Consider the following 26,589-nt stretch of genomic DNA (forward strand, 5'->3'; position numbering starts at 1 on the left):
AACATGGCGAAACCCCGTCTCTACTAAAAATACAAAAATTAGCCAGGCATGGTGGCATGCACCTGTAATCCCAGCTACTCAGGAGGCTGAGGAAGGAGAATCGCTTGAACCTGGGAGTCAGAGGCTGCAGTGAGCTGAAATCATGCCACCGCACTCCAGCCTTGGCAACAAAATGAGACTCCATTTCAAAAAATAAAAAACACACCTGAGAAAATTTCTAAACTCACACTGGGGAAAAAAAAAGTAAATGAGAATTTTTAACAATGGAATATATGATTAGGTATTTTTTGAAACCTGCCTATTTTATGTTTTTGTAAATATTTTCTCACCTTTCAAACTCTACTAATAAAATACAATTTACAGTTTAAAAGAGTCAATATAAGTGAACAAATCTTTTCAAGGTGACAAAACAAAGGAGTGGCAGTGCTGATTAGAAAACAGATGTGTCTGACTCATGTGTCAAGTCAGGCCATCCAATCCCTGGAGAGATTTTCCCACGCCATCCTGCTCACTTAAGTGCCCAATGACCACTCTCTCAGGAGACTCTGCATTACGCCCCAATGAGTGCCCCAAGTGCATTTTACTTGGCAAGTTCTTGTACTGTCTCACTGAGGTGAGGTTTTTTTCTGTCTTTGGGGATACAATTTTTTTTCACAAATCTTAGAGAATCCAGGTGGCAGAAATCATTTCTGATTTCCCCTCAATACCAGCGTCTGATCGCTGACCAGTAATATGTCTCCAAGAAATGGAAAATGGCTTGGATAAAAACAATCTTAATGTCTCAAGGGGTTAGCTTTTCAAAGGAAGAATACACCAGGAGATCCCTCTAAGCCCCGGGGCATTCACCTTCTTCTTGAGGCTACACTCCATACCTCAGCTTGTTCTATAAGAGAAAATGACCCAAGAGCTGATATTAACTCCAGCAGACAGACATGGTGGGTATCTTGGTTTATTCAGATAGTACAGGACCAGGAAAAAACTAAAGGGTAGGACACATCACCCCATAAAGTTTACAAAAAACACTGACCCCCAAAACATTATGATCTCTGTGCTTAGGGAAGATAAAAGAAAAAAAGGCAGAGATATTTTTTACAATACAGTGTCAGGGGATTACTCTTTGCTTTCCTCTCATGGAAAATATTTAAAAACAGAAAACAAATTTTTTAAATGTTTTCAATGTGTTGTCGGTAAATAATTAAAATACAGTATGAAAAATGTACACTAAAGGACAAATAGTTGATAATGTGAATTAGGGAGAGAAAGTTGACAGTTCCTTGAAGCAAAGTACTAAATTTTCAGTTCTCGAGATTGTCAGAACTGGAAATTTAGTATGTATTTTTACTTCAAGCCAGAGTTAGGCTGGAGGTAAGGAGAACTGGGGGATACTCGGGAGACCCTGCTTGGAACACGTAAAAAAATGCAAGGGAAAATCAGTCTTCTGTGGAGTGTGAAAATAGTTAAGTGCCAGGCAATTAGTCTGAGGTGGAAATCTAGGCCCTGGATTCCTGCTTTGAAAAAAAAATCTAACTCAAATGCATTTTTTTTTTTTTTTGTAAATTACTACATTAGAGGAAACAAAATTCAGGCTTAACCAACTATAAACTGTCAATTAAGCTCCAATTACATAACCAGGAAATTTGTACGCTCAAGGTGGAAATTAAGAAACTGAGGCAGGGAGCGCTGGCTCATGCCTGTAATCCTACCACTTAGGGAGGCTGAGGCCGGTGGATCACCTGAGGTCAGGAGGTCGAGACCAGCCTGGCCAACATATTGAAACTCCGTCTCTACTAAAAATACAAAAATTAGCCGGGCATGGTGGTGAGCGCCTGTAATCCCAGCTACTCGGGAGGCTGAGGCAGGAGAATCGCTTGAATCCGGGAGGTGGAGGTTGCAGATCATGCCACTGCACTCCAGCTTGGGCGTCAGTGCAGGACTCCGTCTCAAAAAAACAAACAAACAAACAAACAAAAAAACTAAGAAAACGAAAAGAGGAGAGAAACAAAGACAGGAAGACAAAAAGAATACAACTGCACCTAACCAATTATTGAATTTGGGATTTTTCCATCATGCACCTTATAAAAGTCCTTCAAGCCCCTCTTATAAACCAAAAACTACAACCCATAGGGGTGCTCTAAAATTTTTGAACCATTCTTTGATGAAATTATTTAATATTTTTGCGGAGACTGCCATTTTTTTTTTTTTGAGACAGAGTCTTCTTACTCTGTCGCCCAGGCTGGAGTGCAGTGGCCCGTTCTTGGCTCACTGCAACCTCCTCCCGGGTTCAAGCGATTGTCCCGCCTCAGCCTCCCGAGTGGCTGGGATTACAAGCATGCGCCACTATGCCCGGCTTTTTTTTTTTTTTTTGAGACGGAGTCAAGCTCTGTCACCCAAGCTGGAGAGCAAATGGTGTGATCTCGGCTCACTGCAACCTCCGCCTCCCGGGTTCAAGCGATTTTCCTGCGTCAGCCTCCTGAATAGCTGGAGTCGCGCCACCACGACCGGCTAATTTTCTGTATTTCTAAGCAGAAACGGAGGTTTCACCATGTTGGTCAGGCTGGTCTCGAACTCCTGACCTCGTGATCCGCCCGCCTCGGCCTCCCAAAGTGCTAGGATTATAGGCGTAGGCCACTGCGCCAGACTAATTTTTATATTTAGACTAATTAGTAGAGACGGGGTTTCGCCATGTTGGCCAGGCTGGTCTCGAACTCCTGGCCTCGGGTGATCCGCCCGCCTCGGCCTCTCAAAGTGCTGGGATTACAGGCGTGAACCAACGCGCCCGGCCTACCATAAATTTTTAATAGGGGGAAAGATGAACTGGAAACGCAGTGGACTAAAGCCCTTCCCATTCATGAACCAGCTCCCCGAGTCAGGATTCTCCCGACTATCCTCCCGTGGTCCCTGCACAATCTGGGAGAGACGCTGCGCTGCGGGAGCAGAGCTACCCCGAAAGGGCTCCAGGTCAGGGCACAGTCACTGCGCAGGGAAGAGACAAGACGCCTGGGGGCCGGCTGTCAGCGAAGCCGCCATCTTATGGCTTAAGGGGACTGAGGCCCAGCTGGGCAAGGAGAACTCAGGGCGCAGTTTGTGGAGATGACTGCGGGGAGGCCCGAGTCCGCCACAGCCACTTCCCACCGGTTTCAACCAGCCCCTCCCTCTCTCTCCGGATGTCGGAGCCGCCACTCTCACCATTTCTAGGCTTCCAGGGGGGCCCTGGCGTCTTAGCTGTGGATCTCCCAATACTTGCAGGTCACAGGGCCACAGAGGCTTGGCCTCTAGGAACACGGGACACAGAGCAGGGAAGAAGAGACCAGGAGCTCCAGCTGCAGCGAGAGACAAAGGCCCCGCCAAATCCCGGAAGCCGCCCTGTCCGCTCCAGCTGCGTGCCTGATTGGACGGTCCCCAGCTCAGCGTCCCTGATTGGAAAACATCTAAGGCCCGGCCCCTTCAGGCCTTAAGTGACAGAAGACCTGACCAAATACTGGACTGAATGAAGAAAGAGTGACAGCCTAAGCTGCAGCCTTTTCAGGCAGGGCTTCCTCCCTGAGCTGAGCCCACCCCGGAGGGTATTTGCATTTAACCTCGTGTATGAGGTTTCATGTATTTATAAATAACATACTATATGGCTATTCACAAATGAAAAATATATAATAACAATAATTTTAAAATTTCAGTTTTTATGATCTTCCTGGCTTCTGGCATTTGAGCAAGCAGCCTGAGATTTTTTTAAAAAGGCAATCCTCTGAAATAAAATATAAGCCACATGTGAATTTTGAATTTTCTAGTAGCCAACTTTAAAAAGAAACAAGAAAAAGGTGGAGTTGATTGTAACAATTTACCCAATATATCCAAAATATTATCAGTTTAATATGTGAGCAATAAGTAATGATATATATATATATAAAAAACTAAATCTTTGAAACTAACTTTACCTTTCCAGCACATCGCAGTTTAGACCAGCGACATTCCAGGCACCCAGGAGCCACACGTGGCCAATAGCTGCCATGTTGAAGTGCAGCTGCGATGTCAGCTGAGTGAAGGGCCTGGACATCAGAGGTGGAGGAAAAGCCTCTTCCTACCAATATCTCTCCTCAGTTCCAGGGTGGAACAGATAGTGGTCATAAAAGAGCAGAAGGCAGCAAGAATAAAATAACCACACATAGACCACTGCTGGCCACCTGTTGACTACTTTCCTTCCAGATTAGACAGTGAACAAAAAGTGATGGGGCGACAGGAGAAGTAAACTCTATGTCTTCATATCTGTCCAGTCTTTTTTGAGACAGAGTTTCACTCTTGTTGCCCAGGCTGGAGTGCAATGGCAGGATCTTGGCTCACCACAACCTCCACCTCCCGGGTCCAAGCAGTTCTCCTACCTCAGCCTCCCAAGTAGCTGGGATCACAGGCACGCGCCACCACGCCCAGCTAATCTTTTGTATTTTTATTAGAGACAGGGTTTCTCCATGTTGCTCAGGCTGGTCTCAAACTCCCGACTTCAGGTGATCTGCCCGCCCCCCACCTCCCAAAGTGCTGGAATTACAGACGTGAGCCACCACACCCGGCCTTTTTTTTTTTTTTTTTTTGAGACAGACTTGCTCTGTCGCCCAGGCTGCAGTGCAGTGGCACGATCTCGGCTCACTGCAACTTCCACCTCCTGGGTTCAAGCAATTCCCTGCCTCAGTCTCCTGAGTAGCTGAGATTACAGGCGCCCACCACCATGCCAGGCTAATTTTTGTATTTTTAGTAGAGACAGAGTTTCACCATCTTGGCCAGGCTGGTCTTGAACTCCTGATCTCATGATCCACCCGCCTCGGCCTCCCAAAGTGCTGGGATTATAGGCGTGAGCCCAGCCTTGTCCACAGTGTTGACCTCCAATGTTTATATATGAAGAAAACAGATTAAAGGCAAACTTATTTTGCTATTTGACCTTGGCCCTAATGGTCAGGCTGTGGTTATCTGTTTTATTTTGTGGTGTGGGGGGGGTCTGTGTAAGTACAAATCACATGCATAAATGTCTACGTGTATTTCTGCATTACTCACCATTATCTTACAAGACATCCAACTTTATTTCTTTTTATTTATTTATTTTTGAGATGGAGTCTCACTCTGTCACCCAGGCAGCACAATGCGACCTTGGCTCACTGCAACCTCCACCTCCTGGGTTCAAGCTATTCTCCTACTTCTGCCTCCCCAGTAGCTGGGATTACAGGCACGTTTCACCACGCCCGGCTAATTTTGTAGAGACAGTGTTTCACTGTGTTAACCAGGATGGTCTCCATCTCCTGACCTCCTGATCTGCCCACCTCGGCCTCCCAAAGTGAGCCACCGCGCCCGGCTAAGACATCCAACTTTAAATCAGAAATAAAAAATTAGAGGCTGGGCGCGGTGGTTCAGGCTTGTAATCCCAGCACTTTGGGAGGCGAGGCGGGTGGATTATGAGGTCAGGAGATTGAGACCATCCTGGCTAACACGACGAAACCCCGTCTCTACTAAAAGTACAAAAAATTATCCGGGCGTGGTGGCGGGCGCCTGTAGTCCCAGCTACTCGGGAGGCTGAAGCAGAAGAATGGCGTGAACCCAGTAGGCGGAGCTTGCAGTGAGCCGAGATGGCACCACTGCACTCCAGCCTGGGCAAGAGTGTTAGACTCCATCTCAAAAAAAAACAAAAAGGTTTGTGACTTACGTATAATCTTTAATAAATAAGGCTACTTGAAAATTATTGGTAAAATAGTATCAGCAATGTCTTAAATATTGTTAGCATTTTGTTAACTTTTTTTTTTTTTTTTGAGATGGAGTCTCACTCCATCGCTCAGGCTGGAGTGCAGTGGCGCGATCTTGGCTCATTGCAACCTCCGCCTCCCGGGTTCAAGCAGTTCTCTACCTCAGCCTCCCGAGTAGCTGGGATTTACAGGCGCCTGCCATCATGCCTGGCTAATTTTTGTATTTTTAGTAGAGATGGAGTTTCACCATCTTGGCCAGGCTGGTCTTCAACTCCCGACCTTGTGATCCACCCGCCTCGGAATCCCAAAGTGCTGGGATTATAGGTGTGAGCCACTGCGTCTGGCAACATTTTTTTAATCAAGGGGTTTTTGGCCAGGCTCAGTGGCTCATGCCTATAATCCCAGCACTTTGAGAGGCCAAGGCAGGTGGATCATTTAAGTCAGGAGTTTGAAACCAGCCTGGACAACATGATGAAACCCTATCTCTACTAAAAATACCAAAAGTTGGCCAGGTACCGTTGCGCATGACTGTAATCCCAGCTACTCAGGAAGCTGAGGGAGGAGAATGGCTTTAATCCAGGAAGCAGAGGTTGCAGTGAGCCGAGATTGCACCACTGTACTCTACCCTGGCTGACAGAGTGAGATTCCATCTCAACAAAAAAAAAAAAAAAAAAATCAAGTGGTTTTATGATTATTCCTGCAAGAATACTAGAAGATTTGCCCTAAGGGTTATAAATGATAAAGCCCAGCACATGGCAGAATAATCTTTGCTTGCGTATGCTTATAAAATATTGTTGGCTTAATGAAAACAGCTAAATTGTGCACTTTTGGTATAAACTTAAAATTAACCCTTTTGTTTAATTTTTTTTGAGAATGGTATGAGGTTACAGATTGGTTTAAGAGTGTGCCCTTTCTTAAGGATGATATGCATGGAAAGGCCAAAAGCAATTTCAGGATACCAAAAAAACTTCCCCTAATTGGTACTTTAACTAGTGAGGCTGGGATGGAAGAGCTTTTCATGGATATTCCCCTTTATTTAACAATTTATTTAGTTGAATCAAATAAGGTACTCTTTTTACTTTTACAGAGCCTGGATGGCTTCTCTACCATCCAAGGAGGTAAGAAGTCAAGCTGAGAGTTTTTTTTGTTTTTGTGTTTTGAGATGGAATCTTGCTCTGTCACCCAGGCTGGAGTGCAGTTGCTTGACCTCGCCTTACTGCAGCCTCCACCTCCCAGGTTCCAGCGATTCTCTTGCCTCAGCCTCCTGAGTAGCTGGGATTACAGGTGCTCACCTCCACACCCAGCTAATTTGTGTATTTTTAGTAGGGATGGGGTTTCACCATTTTGGCTGGGCTCGTCTTGAACTCCTGACCTTAGGTGTGATCTGCCTCCCAAAGTGTTGTGATTACAGGCATGAGCCACCATGCCCGGCCAGCTGAGTTTTAATCCTCTATTACACAATTGGTTTCTCTGGCAAACAACCCTGGTCCTGAGGCTGTCCAGAAGCCTCCAGCCAGAAGTCATCTCATTAAGATACAAAAGACGCTTCTCTTTTCAGACATTCTAAAGATTTTAGGGGCTGCATACAAAGAAACTGAGACAAACTAAGTACTGACATTGATAAGAGCCTCCGGACCTGGCTCAGCTCTGGCAGTCTCTGGAAAGCTTTGCTTTACCCACCTTCTTTTAATTAGAACCTACCCCCAATAACCCTGTGGACATTCTTTATAGCAGCAGCATGTTCTGGCATTTCACATCTTTGATGTAATCTTGGTGTTTGTTGTTTACTTCGTTATACTTTTGTTCCGGGGAGCTATGTCTTGTTTACACTATATTCCCAGTGCCAATCACAGGGCTCAGCCCGTGGCAGGCGCTCAATGAATAGTTGTTTAATCAATGCACAACGGCATTGTCTGTAAAAGGGAAGCAAGAAGGAGTAGGTCAGAGCACACTTTAGCTCAGCCACTTCCTATCTGGTTGACTTTCGGCAAGTTCCTGAATTTTTTCTTCTTTCAGTCACCTTGTCTGTGACACGAGGAATCATTAAACTTACCTACAGAGTTTTTGCTGATGAAGATTTAATAAGCAAAAATATCTAAACGGCTTTGAAACACTGGCTGGCATGGCAAGAGTGCTCCACACATCAACTGTGTTGAATAAGGGTCAAACTCTTTAAAATATTTGAAGAAATTTACTGAGTCAAATATGAGTGACCATGCCCCATGACACAGCCCTCAGAAGGTCCTGAGGACATGTGGCAAAGGTGTTCTTCAAAGTGTTCATTATTAAGGCATCCATCTCCCATTACTTCAATGCACTTTGCTAAACAATGCATTATTTCTGAGAGGATGTCTGAATCTGTTTCTGTACCAATGGTCTTAATTAGAACATCACATAAATTGCCACATCTGTGTGAGATACTCAGGACCACGGACTCTCACACACTCCAGGAGAAAAGGCACGGATTCTGCTGCTGCCCCTCCAACACCATTGTGGAAACAAAATTTCAGTAAAGGGACCACCAGTCTGACAACCTGCTTGGTGTACTCCACAAAGCACAGTCAAATCAGCTATGTGCTGCAAAAGGTCACAATTCTTTTTTTTTTTTTTTTTTTTTTTTTTGAGATGGAGTCTCCCTGTCACCCAGGCTGGAGTGCAGTGGCGCAATCTTGGCTCACTGCAATCTCCACCTACCTGGTTCAAGCGATTCTCCTGCCTCAGCCTCGTGGGTGGCTGGAACTACAGGCGCCTGCCACCACGCCCACCTAATTTTTGTGTTTTAAGATGGGGTTTCACCACATTGGCCAGGCTGGTCTTGAACTCCTGACCTCAGGTATCCACTCGCCTCGGCCTCCCTAAGTGCTATGATTACAGGTTTGAGCCACCGCGCCTGGCCAAGGTCACAATTCTTCCTGTGAGTAGAGACCAGGTGACAGAAGAAAATCACATCACCTGTGTGAGTGATGCAAAGACAATGTCCTCTGGTGCCAGGACCCAGGCATAAAAGTTACATCACCTGGATGTTGGACCCAGCAATATGTCACAATGGCCCAAGTGGGCAGAGACAGAAGAGTCAGATAATGTCAGTGCAGGGCCCAGCAATGTCACAAAGTCTCCTGCAGGCAAAACCTAAAAGAAGAGAAAAGTGCTGGAGATAGCAATATGCTACAATGTTCCTGTAAGCAGGGACCAGGCAGAAGAAGAGAGTCACATCACCTAGATGCTGGGCCTAGTAATATGTCAACTATCTTTTCTGTAATAAAGACCCAAGCAGGAGAAACACATAACCTGGCTGCTGGCCACAGAAATGTGCCACAATTTTCCCTGTAAGCAGGGTGCAGGCAAAAGAGGAGAGTCACATCTCCTAGGTAATAACTGTGACATACCTGTGCAGAGGTATGTCACAATGCCCCCTTCAGGAAGGGGCCAGGTAGGGGACTCCCATCCCTTAGGTGTTGAGCCCAGTGTCACATTTGGGTATGTCACAATACCCAAAATATATGGGGCCTAAGAAAAAGAAGAGAGTCACATCACCAAGATGCTAGGCCAATGATATGTCACAATTTCCCTGTGAGCAGAGACCAGGCAGGAGAAGAGTAACATCACCATGGTTATGGGCATTCAGTTATGTCACAAAGCCCCCTGTAGTCAGGGCCCAGGAAAATAATGTTACATCACTTGGGTGTTGAGCCCAGCAATATGTAATGATGTCTAATGTGACACATTGTGCTGCAATATGGCACAACATGCAGGACACAGGTTGGAGAGTCACATAACATGGGTACAGGATCCAGCAATATTTGACAATACCCAAAATTTGTGGTGTCCAAAAAGAAGAGTCACATCACTGAGATGCTGGGTCCAGTGACACATCACAATCTTCACTTTGGGTTGAACCAAGGCAGGAGTGTCAAACCACTCAGGTGCATAACAGACATATGTCACAATCACACCTGAAGGAAGGTCCAGTAATTAAAAATCCTGCACATGTCCCAGTTCTAGGTATCAGATTATGTTGGGTCTAAGTATGCTAGTGACAATCTCACCAACTGGATCTGTGCATGAGAGCTGAGAGCCTTCATCCCTTCCATGAACTGTTTGGCCCTAAGCCCAGGTAGGAGAGTCAACATGTCCCCCAGCCAATTAGGGACATGTTGACTATCCTACCTAGGCTTAGACAGGTAGAATTCTCACCTGCCTATGAACTGGATTTAGAAATAAGTCATTATTTCAACTCTAGCCAGATGTTCACATATGACAGTCACAATTTTAACTGTAGACTGTGTATGTGTATGAGATTCAGGGCCTCACCAGTGGGCTCTGTCCATGTGTGAGGGTGACAATTCTAACAGTTGGTGGGGAGTGTATATGAGAAACAATCTCACCTGTATGCTGAACCCTGTAATGACACTCTCTGTACCACAAGAGATTTATATAGTATGTAAGAAAGTGGCAATTCTTTATGACCTTTGTACAAGGAGACCCAGAATCATATTCATGACTCTAGGCCTAGCTGTAAGAGACAGCATCTTGGGCTGGGCACAGTGGTTCATGCCTGTAATCCCAGCACTTTGGGAGGCCGAGGTGGGCAGATCACCTGAGGTCGGGAGTTCGAGACCAGCCTAACCAACATAGAGAAACCCCATCTCTACTAAAAATACAAAATTAGCTGGGCCTGATGGCACATGCCTGTAATCCCAGCTACGTGGGAGGCTGAGGCAGGAGAATTGCTTGAACCTGGGAGGCAGAGGTTGTGGTGGGCAGAGATCATGCCATTGCACTGCAGCCTGCGTAACAAGAACGAAACTGTCTCAAAAAAAAAAAAAAAAAAGAGAGCGAGAGCGAGAGAGAGAGAGCATCTCTCCTATTAAATAGTGTGAGGTATGAGAGTAATCATTGCATCTGTGATCTAGGTCAAGATATATTTTACAGGCCAGGCGCAGTCACTCACACCTGTAATCTCAGCACTTTGGGAGGCTGAGGCAGGTGGATCACCTGAGGTCAAGAGTTTGAGACCAGCCTCACCAACATTGGGAAACCCTATCTCTACTAGAAATACAAAAATTAGCCAGGTGTGGTGGCTAGCTACTTAGGAGGCTGAGGCAAGAGAATTGCTTGAACCCAGGAAGCTGAGGTTGCAGTGAGCCAAGATCATGCCACTGCACTCCAGCCTGGGTGACAAAATGAAACTGTCTCCAAAAAAAAAAAAAAAAAAGATATATTTTACAATCCTGCCTGTGAATACGGAGAGAGGAGAGTCGCATCATCTGGGTTTTTAGCCAGGAATATGACACAACCTTTTTTTTTTTTTTTTTTGAGATGGAGTTTTGCTCTTGTTGCCCAGGCTGGAGTGCAATGGCACAGTCTCGGCTCACTGCATCCTCCGCCTCCTAGGTTCAAGCGACTGCTGTGCCTCAGCCTCTCTGGTAGCTGGGACTACAGGTGCATACCACCACGCCCGGCTAATTTTTGTAATTTTTTTTTTTTTCCCAAGATGGAGTCTTGCTCTGCTGCCCAGGCTGGAGTGCAGTGGCATGATCTTGGCTCACTGCAACCTCCACCTCCCAGGTTCAAGCAATTCTCCTGCCTCAGGCTCCCGAGTAGCTGAGATTACAGGCGCCCGCCACCATGCCCGATTAATTGTTGTATTTTTAGTAGAGACAGGGTTTCACCATGTCGGCCAACTGGTCTCAAACTCCTCAGGTGATCCACCCACCTCGGTCTCCCAAAGTGCTGGGGATTACTGGCATGAGCCACCGGGCCTGGCTTGACACAACCTTTTCTGAGGGCAGAGATCAGTCAGGAGTGTGACTGAATACTCAGCCAGGAATAAGTTACAACCTTCTCCTGAAAGCAGCACACAGGCAGCAGAGTCACATCACCTGGGTGCTGAGCCCAGCAATCAGTAACAATGCTCTCTGTGGTCCAGGCCAAGACAGCAGAGACACATCACCTGGTACCTGGGCCAGCCACAATTTTTTCTGTGGGGCGAGTACAGGCAAAAATGGAGAATCACATTTCCTAGGTTATTGATGCAGAGGTATGTCACAAGGCCCTCTGTAGAAGGGGCCAAGGTGGCAGTCTCCCATTTTATAGGTGTTAGACCTAGTGATATGTCTTAACATGAAAAATATTCAGGGCCTAAGCAAAAAAGGAGTCACATAACCTGAGTGCAGGGCTTAGGAATATGTCACAATGCAACATGTGGGCAGCTCCAAGGCTGGAAAAAAGTCAGATCTTGGAGGTCCAGAGTCAAGCCATATGTCACAATCTCATTTGTGTGCTTGGCCAAGGCAGGAGAATCAAATCACTAAGGTGCTTTGCAATGCACACAATCACACCTGCAGGAAAGTCCAGGGATTAGATTAGAAATTCCAAACATGTCCAGGTTCTAAAGGTATGAAAGTCAACACCTCCCGTATGTTGAGTCTAAGTACATGAGTCGCAATCGCAATGATTGACAGAATGTGTGCAAAAGAGCCACAATTTCTTCTGCAGACTGTATCTTCTTAGTGTAGTCACAGCCTTACATGTGTGCTGAATCTTGGTCTGGAAGTCACTAACCCACCTGTGGGCCAGATCCAGACATGAGAGGCAATTATCCAACTTTTGACAGCCTCTGTGAAATTCAGAACTTCAACAGTGCGATGTGTTTATGTGGGAGAATGACAATCTTTACTGTTGCCTATGTGTGCATTCGAGAGACACTCTCTGTGTCACCTGAGGACTTTATACAATATGCAAGATTGATAGTCCTCTGTTACCTCTGCACAAGGAGCTCCAGAATCTTTCCTGTGGTTCTAAGCCCAGACATGAGAGTCACCATCTCTCTAATTGACTGAGTCCAGATAGGAGAGTCTTCACCTTCCTATGAGCTGGATTTAGAAATGAGTCACCATCCCAACTGTAGCCAGATGTTCACATATAACAGTCACAATTCCAACTGTGGACTGCATTCACATGTGACTCAGGACCTCACTAGCGGACCCAACGATATGTTAAAATCTTCCCTGTGGGCAGAATGCAGGCAAAAATACAGTTTTATCTCCTGCATGATGGATGCAGAAATACATCACAAAGCTGGGCGCAGTGGCTCACAACTGTAAACCCAGCATTTTGGGAGGCCAAGGCAGGTGGATCACCTGATTTCAGGAGTTTGAGACCAGCCTGACCAACATGGAGAAACCCCGTCTCTACTAAAAATAGAAAATTAGCCGGGCATGGTGGCAGATGCCTGTAATCCCAGCTACTCAGGAGGTTGAGGCAGGAGAACCACTTGAACCCGGGAGGCGGAGGTTGCAGTGGGCCGAGGTCACGCCACCGCATGCCAGTCTGGGCAACAAGAACAAAACTCCATCTCAAAAAAAACAAAAAACAAAAAAAATCACAAGGCCTCCTGTGGGAGGGACTCAGGCAGGAGCCTTCCAACCCCTAGGTGTTTGTTCCAGTTATATGTCACAATATCTAAAATATGCAGGTCTCAGGCAAATGAGGAGAGTCACATCACCTAGGTGCTGGGTCCAGTGATCTGTCACAATCTTTTCTTTTGGCAGGCCTGAAGCAGAAGAGTCACGTTACCTAGATAATGAATAAAGAGATGTGTTATATTTCTGTGAGAGCATCCATGCAGGACAGTCACATCACCTTGGTGTTGGACCCAGAGACATGTTGCAACACACAATGTATGCAGGTCCCAAGCAGAAGAGGAGAGTCATATCACCTAGGTTCTTGGTCCAGAAATATTTCATAATATTTCTGGAGGGGAGGGCCTAGGCAAAAAAGTCACATTACCTAAGTGAGAGGCCTAGAGATATGTCACAATGCCTCCTGCAGGTAGGGCTCATAAACAAGAGGAGAGTCACATAACGTAGGTGCTGGGCTCAGCTTTATGTTCCAATCATCCCAGTAGGAAGGGCTCAAGCATGAAAGAAGAGTCACATCACATAAGAGCTACATCAAGCGATGTATCACAATTCCCACTGTGGACAAACCCCAGAAGAGGAGTCACATCATCTAGGTGATGGGCCCAAACATATATCACAGTGACTTGTGTGTGCAAGGACTAAGCAGAATAATTACATCACTGGTGTGCTTGGTCCAGTGATAAGTCACTCTCTATTCTGTGGGCACGGCCCAGGCAGTAGAGGAGTGTCAAATCACATAGGTAAAAGAGGGCATTTATCTGTGCTTTTCCCATAGGAGAGATTGCAATGGGTCAATAGATAGGTCACAATGTTTCCTGTGGTCAGGGTTCAGGCAGAGAACTTACATCTTGGTGCTGGGCACAGCAGTATGTCTCAATGCCTTCCAAGGGCACAGCCAAAGCAAGTAAGTAACATCACCGTAGTGTTAGGCCCAGCAATGTGTCACAATCTCCTTTGTTGGCAGAACCTAGATAAAAGAAAAGTCACATCAGCTAGGTGCTGGGCCCAATATGTCCCAATACCCCCTGTGAGTACAGAACAGGCAGGAATGAAAAGTCACATTTCCTGGGTGATTGGTGAAGACATATATTACAATGCCCTCTGTAGACAGGTCCAGGATGAAGCGTTACATCATGTGGGTGTTGCACTCAACAATGTTACAACGGCCTAAGTGTTTAGGGCACAAGCAAAAGAGTCACATAACATACGCCCAGCAATATGTCACAATACACCTGTGGGCAGCACCAAGGCAGAAGAGGAGACTCGAATCACCTAGGTGTAATGCCCAGCGATGTCACAATGACCCCTGTGGGCTTTATCAAGGCAGAATATAATCACATTACCAAGGGTCTGGGTCCAGTGATATGGCACTGTGAGCTGGACCCAGGAAAGAACAAATAACTCAGATGCTGGGCCAAGGTATATGTCACAATTACACTTGTCGAAAGGTCTTATGATGACATTAACAATTACACACATGTCCTGAGTCAAGGGATGAGAGTCAACACCTCCTGCATGTTGGGTCTAAGTACAGGGTGGACTGGATTTGTGCGAGAGCCTCAATTTCCTTTGCAAATTGTGTGCCTTAGGCTGGGCACGGTGGCTCACACCTGTAATCCCAGCATTTTGGGAGGCCGAGGTGGGCGGATCATTTGAGGTCAGGAGTTCAAGACCAGCCTGACCAACATGGTGAAACCCCATCTCTACTAAAAATACAAAAAATTAGCCAGCATGGTGGTGCACCTGTAATCCCAGCTACTTGGGAGAATCAGGCAGGAGAATTGCTTGAACCCAGTAGGCAGAGGTTGCAGTGAGCTGAGATCACGCCACTGCACTCCAGCCTGGGTTACAAGAATGAAACTTCATCTCTAAATAAATAAAGCTCCTTAGTGAAGTTACAGTCACAAAGGTGTGCTGAATTTTGATTAAAGAGTCACTAACCCAAATGTGGACAAAATCCACAAATGAGAGTCAATTTTCCAACATTCAACTGCCTCCAAAAGTGAGATTCAGAAACTCAAAAGTAGGGTGTGTTTATTTAAGTAAATGACAATCTTTGCTATTGACTGGGTATGAATATAAGTTTGACAATCTCACCTGTGTGCTTGGCCCTGTAAAGGCACTCTCTTGAGGACTGTATGAGTTGCAACCTGCTCTGAGAACTTTGCGCTGCTTTGGACCCATGATCTTACGTGGTCCTAAGTCTAGGTATGAGTCAACATCCCTTCAATTGGCTGGGTCGAGAGAGGAGAGTCCTGACTCACCTACGAGCTGGGTTTAGAAATGAGTCACCATCTCAACTGTGGCCACATGTTTACATATGATAGTTACAATTTTAACTGTGGACTGCATCTGTGCATGAGAATTACGACCTCATCAATGGGCTTTTACCATGTGTGAGGATGACAATTCTAAAAATTGGCAGGGAACGCTTACATGAAACATGATCTAACCTGTTTGCTGGGTCCTATGACGACATGCTCTGTACTATCTGAGTGCTTTATACACTATATGAGAGAGTGGTGATTCTCTATAACCTTCATGCAGAGAGGAGACCCGGGATTTTACTTTTTCTAAGCCTAGCTGTGACAGACACTATCTCTTCTATTGGCTGGTATGAAGTATTAAGAGTCATCATCAAATCTGTGAGCTGGGATGAGATATCTGTTACCAATCAACTTATTGGCAGAAAGCACCCAGGAGAGTCACATCACCTGGATGCTGGGCCATTGATATGTAAAATTTTTCCCTGAAGGCTGTGAAAAGGCAGGAGAGTCACATCATCTGGGTTTTCAACCAGTGATATGTTACAACTTTCTCCTGAAAGTTATGTACATTCAGGAGAGACACAACACCTGGTGGCCGGGCCCTGCAATGTGTCACAATCTTTCCTGTGGGCAGGGTACAGGCAGAAAAGGCATCACATCTTTTATGTAATGGATGCAGATATATGTCCAGATATATGTGGACAGGGCTGAGGCAGGAGCCTCCCATTTTTTAGGTGTTTGGCCCAGTGAAATGTCACAATACCCAAAATACGTGGTTGCTAGACAGAAGAGTCTCATCACCTAAGTTCTGGTTTCAGTGATATGTCACAATCTTTCCTTTTGACAGGGTTCAGGGAGGAGAGGAGTCATATCACTGAGACGATGAACAAAAATAAATGTCCTAATAACCCCATGCTCAGGGTCCATGTGAGAGAGCTGAATCACCCATGTGTTGAACCCAGTGACATGTCAAAATATACAATTTATGCAGGGCCCAGGCAGGAGAAGACAGTATCTTCACCTAGGTGTCAGGCCCAGCGATACATCACAATACCTTCTGTGACAGAGTCCAAGCAGTGGAGAAGAGTCACATTACCTAGGTGCTGAGTCAAAAAATATGTCACAAAAATCACTGAGCAGAGGGCCCAGGCAGGAGAGTCAAATTACCTAAATTAGGGGCTCAGAGATACGTTGCAATGACCTCTGTGGGTTGGACTCAGGAGAAACAGGAGAGTCACATAACCTAGGGGCTGAGTAAAGCTATATGACATAATCACCCAATTTGATAAGCCCAGGCAAAAGAAAAGAGTCTTATCACATAAGTGCTGGGCCAAGTGATGTGTCACAATCCTCATTATGGACAGTTCCCAGAAAGAAAAGGAGAGTCACATCATCTAGGTGATGGGTCTAGAGATGTCACAATAAGCCATGTGGGCTGGGATCATGCAGAAGAATCAAATCACTTGTGTGTTGAGCCTAGCGATAAGTCATTCTTTTCTGTGGGCATGGACCAGGCAGGGGAGGACAGTCATAACATCTAGGTGCTGGGCCCAGAGATAGGTCACAATCTCTACTATTAGCAAAGCCCAGGTACGAAAAGAGTCGCTGGGCACAGTGGCTGATGCTTGTAATCCCAGCACTTTGGGAGGCCGAGGCAGGCAGATCACCTGAGGTCAGAAGTTTGAGACCAGCCTGACCAACATGGAGGAACCCCTCTCTACTAAAAATACAAAAAATTACCTGGGCATGGTGGCAGGCACCTGTAACCCCAGCTACTTGGGAGGCTGAAGCAAGAGAACTGATTGAACCCGGGAGACGGAGGTTGCAGTGAGCCAAGATTATGCCACTGCACTGCAGCCCAGGCGACAGTGCAAGACTCTGTCTCAACTAAAAAAAAAAAAAAAAAAAAAAACCCAAAAAAACACAAAGAAAAAACAACAACAACAACAAAGCTCTACTGTGTACTAAATATTTCACAAAATATATATATATATTTTTTTTTGAGACGGAGTTTTACTCTTGTTGCCCAGGCTGGAGTGCAATGGTGTGATCTCAGCTAACTGCAACCTCTGCCACTCGGGTTCAAGCGATTCTCCTGCCTCAGCCTCCCAAGTAGCTGGGACTAGAGGCACCCGCCACCATGCCCAGCTAATTTTTATATTTTAGTAGAGACGGGGTTTCACAACGTTGGCCAGGCTGGTCTTGAACTCCTGACCTTGTGATCCACCCACCTCAGCCTCCCAAAGTGCTGGGATTACAGGCATGAGCCACTGCATCTGGCCCAGAATATTTTCATAAACAGGGGCAAATATTATTACTTCTCATAAATTATTTTGTTGTATTGTGCATTCATATATAAAAAATTGCTAGGATAAAATTTAGTATATAGTCAATATAGCCCAAGAAAGATTGTTGCCAGGCATGGTGGCTCATGCCTGTAATCTCAGCAATTTGGGACTCCAAAGGAGGAGGATCACTTAAAGTGAGGAGTTCCAGACCAGCGTGGCCAACATGGTGAAACGTCTCTACTAAAAAAAAAAAAGAAAAAATACAAAACAATCGGCCAGGCACAGTGGCTCACGCCTGTAATCCCAGCACTTTGGGAGGCCGAGGAGGGTGGGTAACAAGGTCAGGAGATCGAGATCATCCTGGCTACAAGGTGAAACCCCGTCTCTACTAAAAATACAAAAAATTAGCCGAGCATGGTGGCGGGCGCCTGTAGTCCCAGCTACTCAGGAGGCTGAGGCAGGAGAATGGCATGAACCTGGGAGGCAGAGCTTGCAGTGAGCCAAGATGGCACCATTGCACTGCAGCCTGGGCGACAGAGCGAGACTCCGTCTCAAAAAAATAAAAAATAAAAATAAAAAAAACATTAGGAAGGCTTTGTGGCGCGTACCTGTAATCCCAGCTACTCAAAAGGCTGAGGCAGAAGAATCACTAAAACCTGGGAGACAGCAATTGCAGTGAGCCAAGATCGCGCCACTGCACCCCATCTTGGGTGACAGAAGATGACTGTCTCAAAAAAAAAAAAAAAAAGATTGTTGCCATTCTTGCTATAATGCTATAAACCTGTAAATTCTATAAAACTCTCAATTTCATATTCTCCACGAATTCTTACAGGCACACACCTGTAATCCCAGCTACTTGAAAAGCTGAGACAGAAGTATTGCTTGAACCCTGAAGACAGAGGTTTGCAGTGAGCCAAAATTGTGCCACTGCACTCCAGCGTGGGGAATAGGCAAGACTCTTTCTCAAAAAAAAAAAAAAAAATGCAGAAACATAAGCTCAACCCCGGATCTCTTGAATGAGAATCTACATCTCAAGAAGATCTCCAGTTTATTGTTGCACATGATACAATTTACAAAGTATGCTTCTAAATTACTGACTTTTCCACCTGATAATTATACACAGCTGATTCTGGATGATTTAAAATAGCACTCAGGCCGGGTGTGGTGGCTCACGCCTGTAATCCCAGCACTTTGGGAGGCCGTGGTGGGCAGATCACAAGGTCAAGAGATCAAGACCATCCTGGCCAACATGGTGAAACCCTGTCTCTACTAAAAATACAAAAATTAGCTGGGTGTGGTGGCCTGTGCCTGTAGTCCCAGCTACTTGGGAGGCTGAGGCAGGAGAATGGCTTGAACCCGGGAGGCCATGTTGCAGTGAGCCGAGATCGTGCCACTGCACTCCAGCCTGGCGACAGAGCGAGACTCTGTCTCAAAAAAAATACATAAAAATAAATTTAAAAATATAAAAAATTAGCCAGGCGTGGTGGTGCACATGTAATCCCAGATACACGGGAGGCTGAGGTAAGAGAATTGCCTGAACCTGGGAGGTGGAGGCTGCAGTGAGCTGAGACTGTGCTACTGCACTCCAGCCTAGGCAACAGGGCGAGACCTCATCACAAACAAACAAACAAACAAACCAGGCTGACTTCTGCGTAAAATATTCCCTGATCTAGCATCTACTTTCACCATGTTCTATCCCTCCCCTTCCCACTTTTTTTCTGACTTTGTTTTCTCTTCCTTGTGAAATAAAGTCCTTTTCTCTCTAACCTTTAAAATTCTCCAACATCTTATAATTGGTGCTTTCCCCTTGTTGCAATACTCCTTTAAAATTAAGTAACTTCATTAGCTGGGCATGATGGCGGGTGCCTGTAATCCCAGCTACTTGGGAGACTAAGGCAGGAGAATTGCTTGAACCCGGGAGGCGGAGGTTGCAATGAGCCAAGATCACCCCACTGGACTCCAGCCTAGGGAACTGAGCGAAATGCCATCTCAAAAAAAAAAAAAAAAAATTAAGTAACTTCTTGCCAAGCACGGTGGCTCACACCTGTAATTTCAGCACTTTGGGAGGCTGAGGCGGGTGGATCACCTGAGGTCCAGAGTTTGAGAACAGCCTGACCAACATGGTGAAACCCCATCTCTACTAAAAATAGAAAAATTAGCCAGGCATCGGGGCGCCTGTTTGTAGTCCCAGCTACTAGGGAGGCTGTGGCAGGAAGATCGCTTGAATCTAGGAGGCAGAGGTTGCAGTGAGCCGAGACTGCACCACTGTACTACATCCTGGGTGAGAGAATGAGATTCAAAAAATTAAGTAACTTACCTAAATCTAAATTTGTCATATTTTACAAAATCTAGAAACAACCTCAGAATAATAACAACTCTATTCCCAGAAAGAGCTTCCCAACCCCACTTTTGTGCCAATCCCAACTGCATCTGCCTGTGGATTTCAAGGTTTTCAGGGCTCCGTGGCTTCTCTGAGTATAAATGCTCTGTCCATGGCTATTGTGAGCAGGCCAGGACATCTGCAGGGGAGGCTCCTCAAGCAGAACTGGCTGCTCCTTCAATGATCTCACTTTACAGGCAAAGCTGTCCTTAGCTTGGAGTCACTGAGTTCAGGCTTCTACTTACCAGTCAGGGTTACTCACTTAGTTTGAAATAAGAAAATGACCAATGTATGGCCAGGCGCGGTGGTTCAATGCCTGTAATCCCAGCACTTTGGGAGGCCGAGGCAGGAGGATCACTTAAGGTCAGGAGTTCGAGACCATTCTGACCAATACGGTGAAACCCCATCTCTACTAGAAATACAAAAATTAGCCGGGCGTAGTGGCATGTGCCTGTAATCCCAGCTATCCATAAGGCTGAGGCACAAGAATCCCTTGGACCCAGGAGGCGCAGGTTGCAATGAGCCAAGTTCACACCACTGTACTCCAGCCTGGGCGATAGAGCAAGACTCAGTCTCATAAAAAATAAAAAACGTCAAAAAAGGAAAATGACCAGCGTTTCAAGAAAAGAGTAAAATCACTCCAACACATTGTTTATAGAATATTGTAAGGAAATTGTAAGACTTAAATTTTCTACTACAATATAAAAAGCTTAAGTAGGTTTGGGCACAGTGGCTCACACCTGTAATCCCAGCACTTTGGGAGGCCGAGGTAGGTGGATCACCTAAGGTCAGGAGTTCGAGACCAGCCTGGCCAACATGGTGAAACCCGTCTCTACTAAAAATACAAAAATTAGCTGGGTGTGGTGGCGCTTGCCTGTAGTCCCAGATACTTGGGAGGCTGAGGCAGGAGGATCACTTGAACCCGCGAGGCGGAGGTTGTAGTAAGCCGAGATCATGCCACTGCACTCCAGCCTAGGCAACAGAGCGAGACTCCATCTTAAAAAAAAAGAAACACGTAAGTATATGTCCTTTTCAGACAATAACATGTTATTTAAATATTTCCCTGATAGACAATTTAATAAACAACCATATGTGAACATTTCTAGAAGGTGTCAAGTTCCATCTCATAAAATTTAGCATTAAACTTGGCCATTCAGACAACAGAATACAGAATAGAGATACCCATTGTTACAAATTCTAGACCCTGCAAAAAAGAGGAGTTGATGGTTTGAGAAATATATATAATGCACCAATTAATCTATTACATTTGCTTGTAGAAATGTATTCACTTTCTATAGCTTTAATGGAAAAAAGATTTTTCCATTTCTCTTCTCTGGTAGCATTCCCAAAGCAAAGCCCTGCGGTTCTATTTAAAATCATGCAACCGGCCAGGCGCGGTGGCTCACGCCTGTAATCCCAACACTTTGGGAGGCCAAGGCAGGCGGATCACGAGGTCAGGAGATCAAGACCATTCTGGCTAACATGGTGAGACCCTGTCTCTACTAAAAATACAAAAAATTAGCCGGGTGTGGTGGCGGGTGCCTGTAGTCCCAGCTGCTCGGGAGGCTGAGGCAGGAGAATGGCGTGAACCTGGGAGGCAGAGCTTGCAGTGAGCCGAGATGGTGTGACCGCACTCCAGCCTGAACGACAAGAGCGAGACTCCATCTCAAAAAATAATAATAATAATAATAATCATGCAACCAGAAAAAACAGATATGAGAAACTTACTACACTCACTCTGGAGAAGATAAGGTAAATAAGAATCTTTAACAAATAACATATAAGACTAGATTTTTCTGAAATATACCTTTCATAGTCTTTGACTTTTTAAACATCATTTAAGCTCTTTTGATGAAATGTAACTTACAGTTATTAAAAAACTGAAATTGAAATAAGTGAAAAAATCTTTCCAAGGTGACAAACTCAGGAAGTGGCAGTGCTGACTGGGACACAAACATGTCTGACTCCACTGTCAAGTCAGACCATAATATCACTCAAAATATTCTGTCATCCCCATCCTGCCCATGAAATTAGTGACCACCTTCCCAGGAGACACTGTACTGTATCCCACTGTAAGCCTCAGGTGCATTTTGCTTCAGGTTCTTGCATTGCCTTACTGGGATGGGATCTTCTTGTCCTTTGGAAAAAATTTTATTTCAAGAATCAACAGAAATCATTTCTGCTTTTTCTCATCAATACCAACATCTGATTGGCTCATCATCAATGTGTCTACTAAGAATAAAAATTACGTTGAGAGGCCGGGCGTGGTGGCTTACACCTGTAATCCCTGCACTTTGGGAAGTGGGTGGATCGCCTGAGGTCAGGAGTTCGAGACCAGCCTGGCCAACATGATGAAACCCCATCTCTACTAAAAATACAAAAAATTAGCCAGGTGTGGTGGCAGGCACTTGTAATCCCAGCTACTCAGGAGGCTGAGGTAGGAGAATCACTTGAACCTGGGAGGCGGAGGTTGCAGTGAGCCAAGATTGGGATACTGCACTCCAGCCTGGGCAACAAGAGTGAAACTCCATCTAAAAAAGAAAAAAAAAAAATAGGTTGAGAAGAAACTTTTTAATTGTTTACACAGTTGTTCATTTTTATGTCATCGGGGAAGACCCCTCAATATATTTCAGAGTCAATGGGTAACATTTTATTTTTAATAAATTTTTTTGAGACAGAGTCTCGCTCTGTCACCCAGGCTGTAGTACAGTGGCATGATCTCAGCTCACTGCAACCTCCGCCTCCCAGGTTCAAGCGATTCTCCTGCCTCAGCCTCCCAGATAGCTGGGACTACAGGTGCCCTCCACCACGCCCGGCAAATTTTTGTATTTTTAGTAGACACAGGGTTTCACCATATTGGCTAGGCTGCTCTCAAACTCCTGACTTTGTGATTCGTCCACCTCCGACCTCCCAAAGTGCTGGGATTACAGGCATGAGCCACCACGCCCAGGCTTTTTTTTGTTTTTTTTTTTGTTTTTTGAGATGGAGTCTTGCTCTATTGCCCAGGCTGGAGTGCAGTGGCGATCTTGGCTCACTGCAACCTCCGCCTCCTGGGTTCAAGCAATTCTCCCGCCTCAGCCTCCTGAGTATCTGGGATTACAGGCACATGCCACAAGGCCCAGCTAATTTTCTGTATTTTTAGTAGAGACAGGGTTTCACCATGTTGGCCAGGCTAGAAATAATTTTTTACTCTGGGGCTGGGCGCAGTGGCTCACGCCTGTAATCCCAGCTACTTGGGAAGCTGAGGTGGGAGCATCGCTTGAACCTGGGAGGCGGAGGTTGCAGTGAGCCGAGATCGCACCACTGCACTCCAGCCTGGGCAACAGAGAGAGATTCTGTCTCAAAAAAAAAAAAAAAAAAAAAAGAGGTATACTCTGCACCAGCAGCATTAACACAAAAAGTTCTATTAAACTCTGACACCCACTCAAATGTCACCTCCTTTATAACGCTATCTTTGATTTTCCCTCTGTCAGTGGCACAATTGATCACTATTACTATTCAGCTCCTCAATACCTTATGTCTTTTTATGTACGAGTATTATTCTCCAGAATAAATTAATCATTTACACAACTGTCCATGCTAATGAACTATAAACTCCTACGGGGCAGGTATGTTGAACCCTGTTCATCTCTGTAATCCAAATGTCTTATACATAATAGGTGTCCTATACAAGCAAAATCAAAATGCTATCAGGGAATTATTGGAAAAGCTACCAAATTCTTTTAAGTTCAAGGGTACATGTGCAAATTTTTTACATAGGTAAATGTGTGTCATGGTGGTTTTTTGTGCAGATTATTTCATCGCCCAAGTATTAAGCCTACTACCCATTAGTTATTTTTCCGGATCCTCTCCCTCCTCCAATAGGCCCCAGTATGTGTTGTTCCCTCTATGGGTCCATGTGTTCCCATCACTTAACTCCCACTGATAAGTGAGAACATATGGTATTTAGTTTTCTATTCCTGTGTTAGTTTTCTAAGAATAATGGCTTATGGCTCCATCCACGTTCCTGCAAAGGATATGATCTCCTTTTTTTTATGGGTACACAGTGGCTTGGTGTATATGTACAACATTTTCTTTATCCAGTCTATCACTGATAGGCATTTAGGTTGATTCCATGTCTTTGCTATTGTGAATTGTGCTGCAATGCACACACGCATGCATGTGTCTTTATAATAGAATGATTCATATTGCTTTGGGTAAATACCCAATAATGGATTGCTGAGTCAAATGGTATTTCTGTCTTTAGGTCTTTGAGGAGTTGCCACGTTGTCTTCCATAATGGTTGAACTAATTTACACTCCCACCAACAGTGAATAAGGGTTCCTTTGTGAAAAAATAATTTTAATTTTCTAAGAGGTTAGCTTTTTAGACAAATAGCATACAAGGAAATTTTCCACAGGCCTAGGCCATCCAGTTGCTCTTCTGAGAGGCTACACTCTTACTCCTCAGGCTGTCCTCTAAGAGATGACCCACGGGATGATATTCATTAGACACTCCAAGAGATAACGGCCACTGTGGGTATCTTGGATTATCCCAGACCATTCTGAAACTCACGACCAAAAATAGACTGGAGGGCTGCTGTAAAGGGCTCTGTAATTTCTCCAAAGCAAAACTTCAACCCAAAGATGTACTAATAAGGTGTGTGTGCCTAGAAAAGATAAAGAGAGGCACAGTTTTTTTTTTTTTTTTCCAGTAGCGTTCCAGAGGATTATTTTCTACTTTTTTCTCACATAAAATGTTTACACACTTGGGAGGCTGAGGCGGGTGGATCACCGGAGGTCAGGAGTTCGAGACCAGCCTGGCAAACATGACAAAAGCCTGTCTCTACTAAAAATAAAAAAATTAGCCAGTCATGGTGGTGGAAGCCTGTAATCCCACCTACTTGGGAGGCTGAGGCAGGAGAATCGCTTGAACCTGGGAGGTGGAGGTTGTAGTGAGCTGAGATCACGCCATTGCACTCCAGCCTGGGCAACAGGAGTGAAACTCTGTCTCAAAAAAAAAAAAAAAAAAATGTTTACAGACAGAAAACAAATCTTTAAAAACCTGCCATTCACTGCTGTGTAAAAACATGATTAACAATTAAAACACTGTGTTTGAAATGTACAATAAAGGACAAATAGTTGATAGTGTTGTAAATTGGAGAGACGAAGCTGTCCTCATTTCCTACATTTGAGAATGCAGGAATGAAAGTGGACATTTATAATTTTACTGCAAGCCTGAGTTAAGCTAGGAGAAAAGGTGGATTTGAAGTCCTGCTTGCCATACATTAGGAAGTCACAGAGGTAAACCAGTCCTCCTGTGGAGTGTTGAGATAATTAAAAAGCAGGAAATTAGACTGAAGGGGCTCTAGTGCCCTGTGTTCATAAGTAAAAAATGAAAAACCTAACTCAAATTCACTTCTTATAAATTACTATTTTAGGCAGAAACAAAATTCAGGCTTAACCAATCATAAACCTGCAATAACCTCTGATTACATAACCAGGAAATTTCCTCCTGAATCATACAAATAAGGTGACTACATAACTGTAACCAATTCTTGAATTTGGTTTGCCTTCTCACCCACCCTTTATAAAACCCTTTCCTTTATGTCTCTCAGGTGGGCCACATATTATGGCTGGGTGCTTTCCATTTCACCAATCACTGCTCAAATAAACTCGTTAACATTTTAACATTGACTCCCTTTAATATTTAATAGAAGAGGCTGGGAGCGGTGGCTCATGCTGGTAATCTTAGCACTTTGGGAGGTCGTGGCGGGCGGATCACTTGAGGCCAGGAGTTCCAGACCAGCTTCCACCATGGTGAAACCACTTCTCTACTAGAAATACAAAAATTTGCCAGGCGTGGTGGCGCAGCTCTGCAATCGCAGCTTCTCGGGGATGCTGAGGCAAGAGAATCGCTTGAGCCTGGGAGGCAGAGGTTGCAGTGATCACGCCACTGCACTCCAGCCTGGGCAACAAAGCAAGACTCCGTCTCAAACAAACAAACAAACAAAATGTTTTAACAAAAGAGACTGGGAGTCTCACCTGCCGCAGCTCCTCCTAGGCACACACGAGTCGGAATTCTGCCCTAATGACCCGCCTGGCATCCCTGAACAATCCGGGAAATACTCGGGGCTGCGTGCAGAGCTGCCCAGGGAGCTCCAGACAGGGCGCTGCGGGGTCCGGGCGGGACTCCGGGGTCCCGGCTGCGGGCCCAGCCGCCATCTTACGGCGAGAGGGGTCTGGGGCGAAGCTGCGCCAGCGGGTACGCAGGTCCGCCACCCGGGAGCTGCCTGTGGGGTGGCCGGTCCCGCCGGTTTCACAGCCCGCTCTCCCCTCTCGGGATGCCCAACCCCGCACACTCACCTTTTCCCAGCTTCCAGGATGTCCTGGCATCTTAGCTGTGCGTCTCCCAGAACCGGCAGATCACAGGGCAAGAGGCTGTGACAGTCACCGGGGACTCCCGAGGTGGAGAACGCAGAACAGCAGCGACTCATCCCAAGATCTGGCGGGAGCGAGATACACAGGCCCCACCAAA

The 26,589-nt window shown here is 45.5% G+C and overlaps 1 protein-coding gene across 7 annotated transcripts in view; it reads right to left on the minus strand.

Annotated features, from left to right (window-relative positions):
• LOC100450566 (zinc finger protein 724) overlaps nucleotides 1–26,589 on the minus strand; it is a 56,824-nt gene extending 30,235 nt beyond the window's left edge. For 3 of the 7 annotated variants that reach the window (XR_008516452.2, XR_008516451.2, XM_054540033.2), the window contains exon 1: nucleotides 3,187–3,854. Coding sequence is in view for 2 of the 7 variants with exons in the window: in XM_054540033.2 (XP_054396008.2) it covers nucleotides 3,187–3,189 (3 nt within the window). In the remaining 5 variants the exon portion in view is untranslated. Of the gene's footprint in view, nucleotides 1–3,186; nucleotides 3,866–3,929; nucleotides 4,064–13,221; nucleotides 13,293–13,983; nucleotides 14,106–22,529; nucleotides 22,605–26,417 lie in introns of those variants that run through there. The other 4 variants (XM_054540035.2, XM_054540034.2, XM_054540038.2 and 1 more) reach the window with 4 other exon arrangements.

This window comes from Pongo abelii, chromosome 20 (genome assembly GCF_028885655.2).
Source record: "Pongo abelii isolate AG06213 chromosome 20, NHGRI_mPonAbe1-v2.0_pri, whole genome shotgun sequence".
Classification (NCBI taxonomy): domain Eukaryota; kingdom Metazoa; phylum Chordata; class Mammalia; order Primates; family Hominidae; genus Pongo; species Pongo abelii.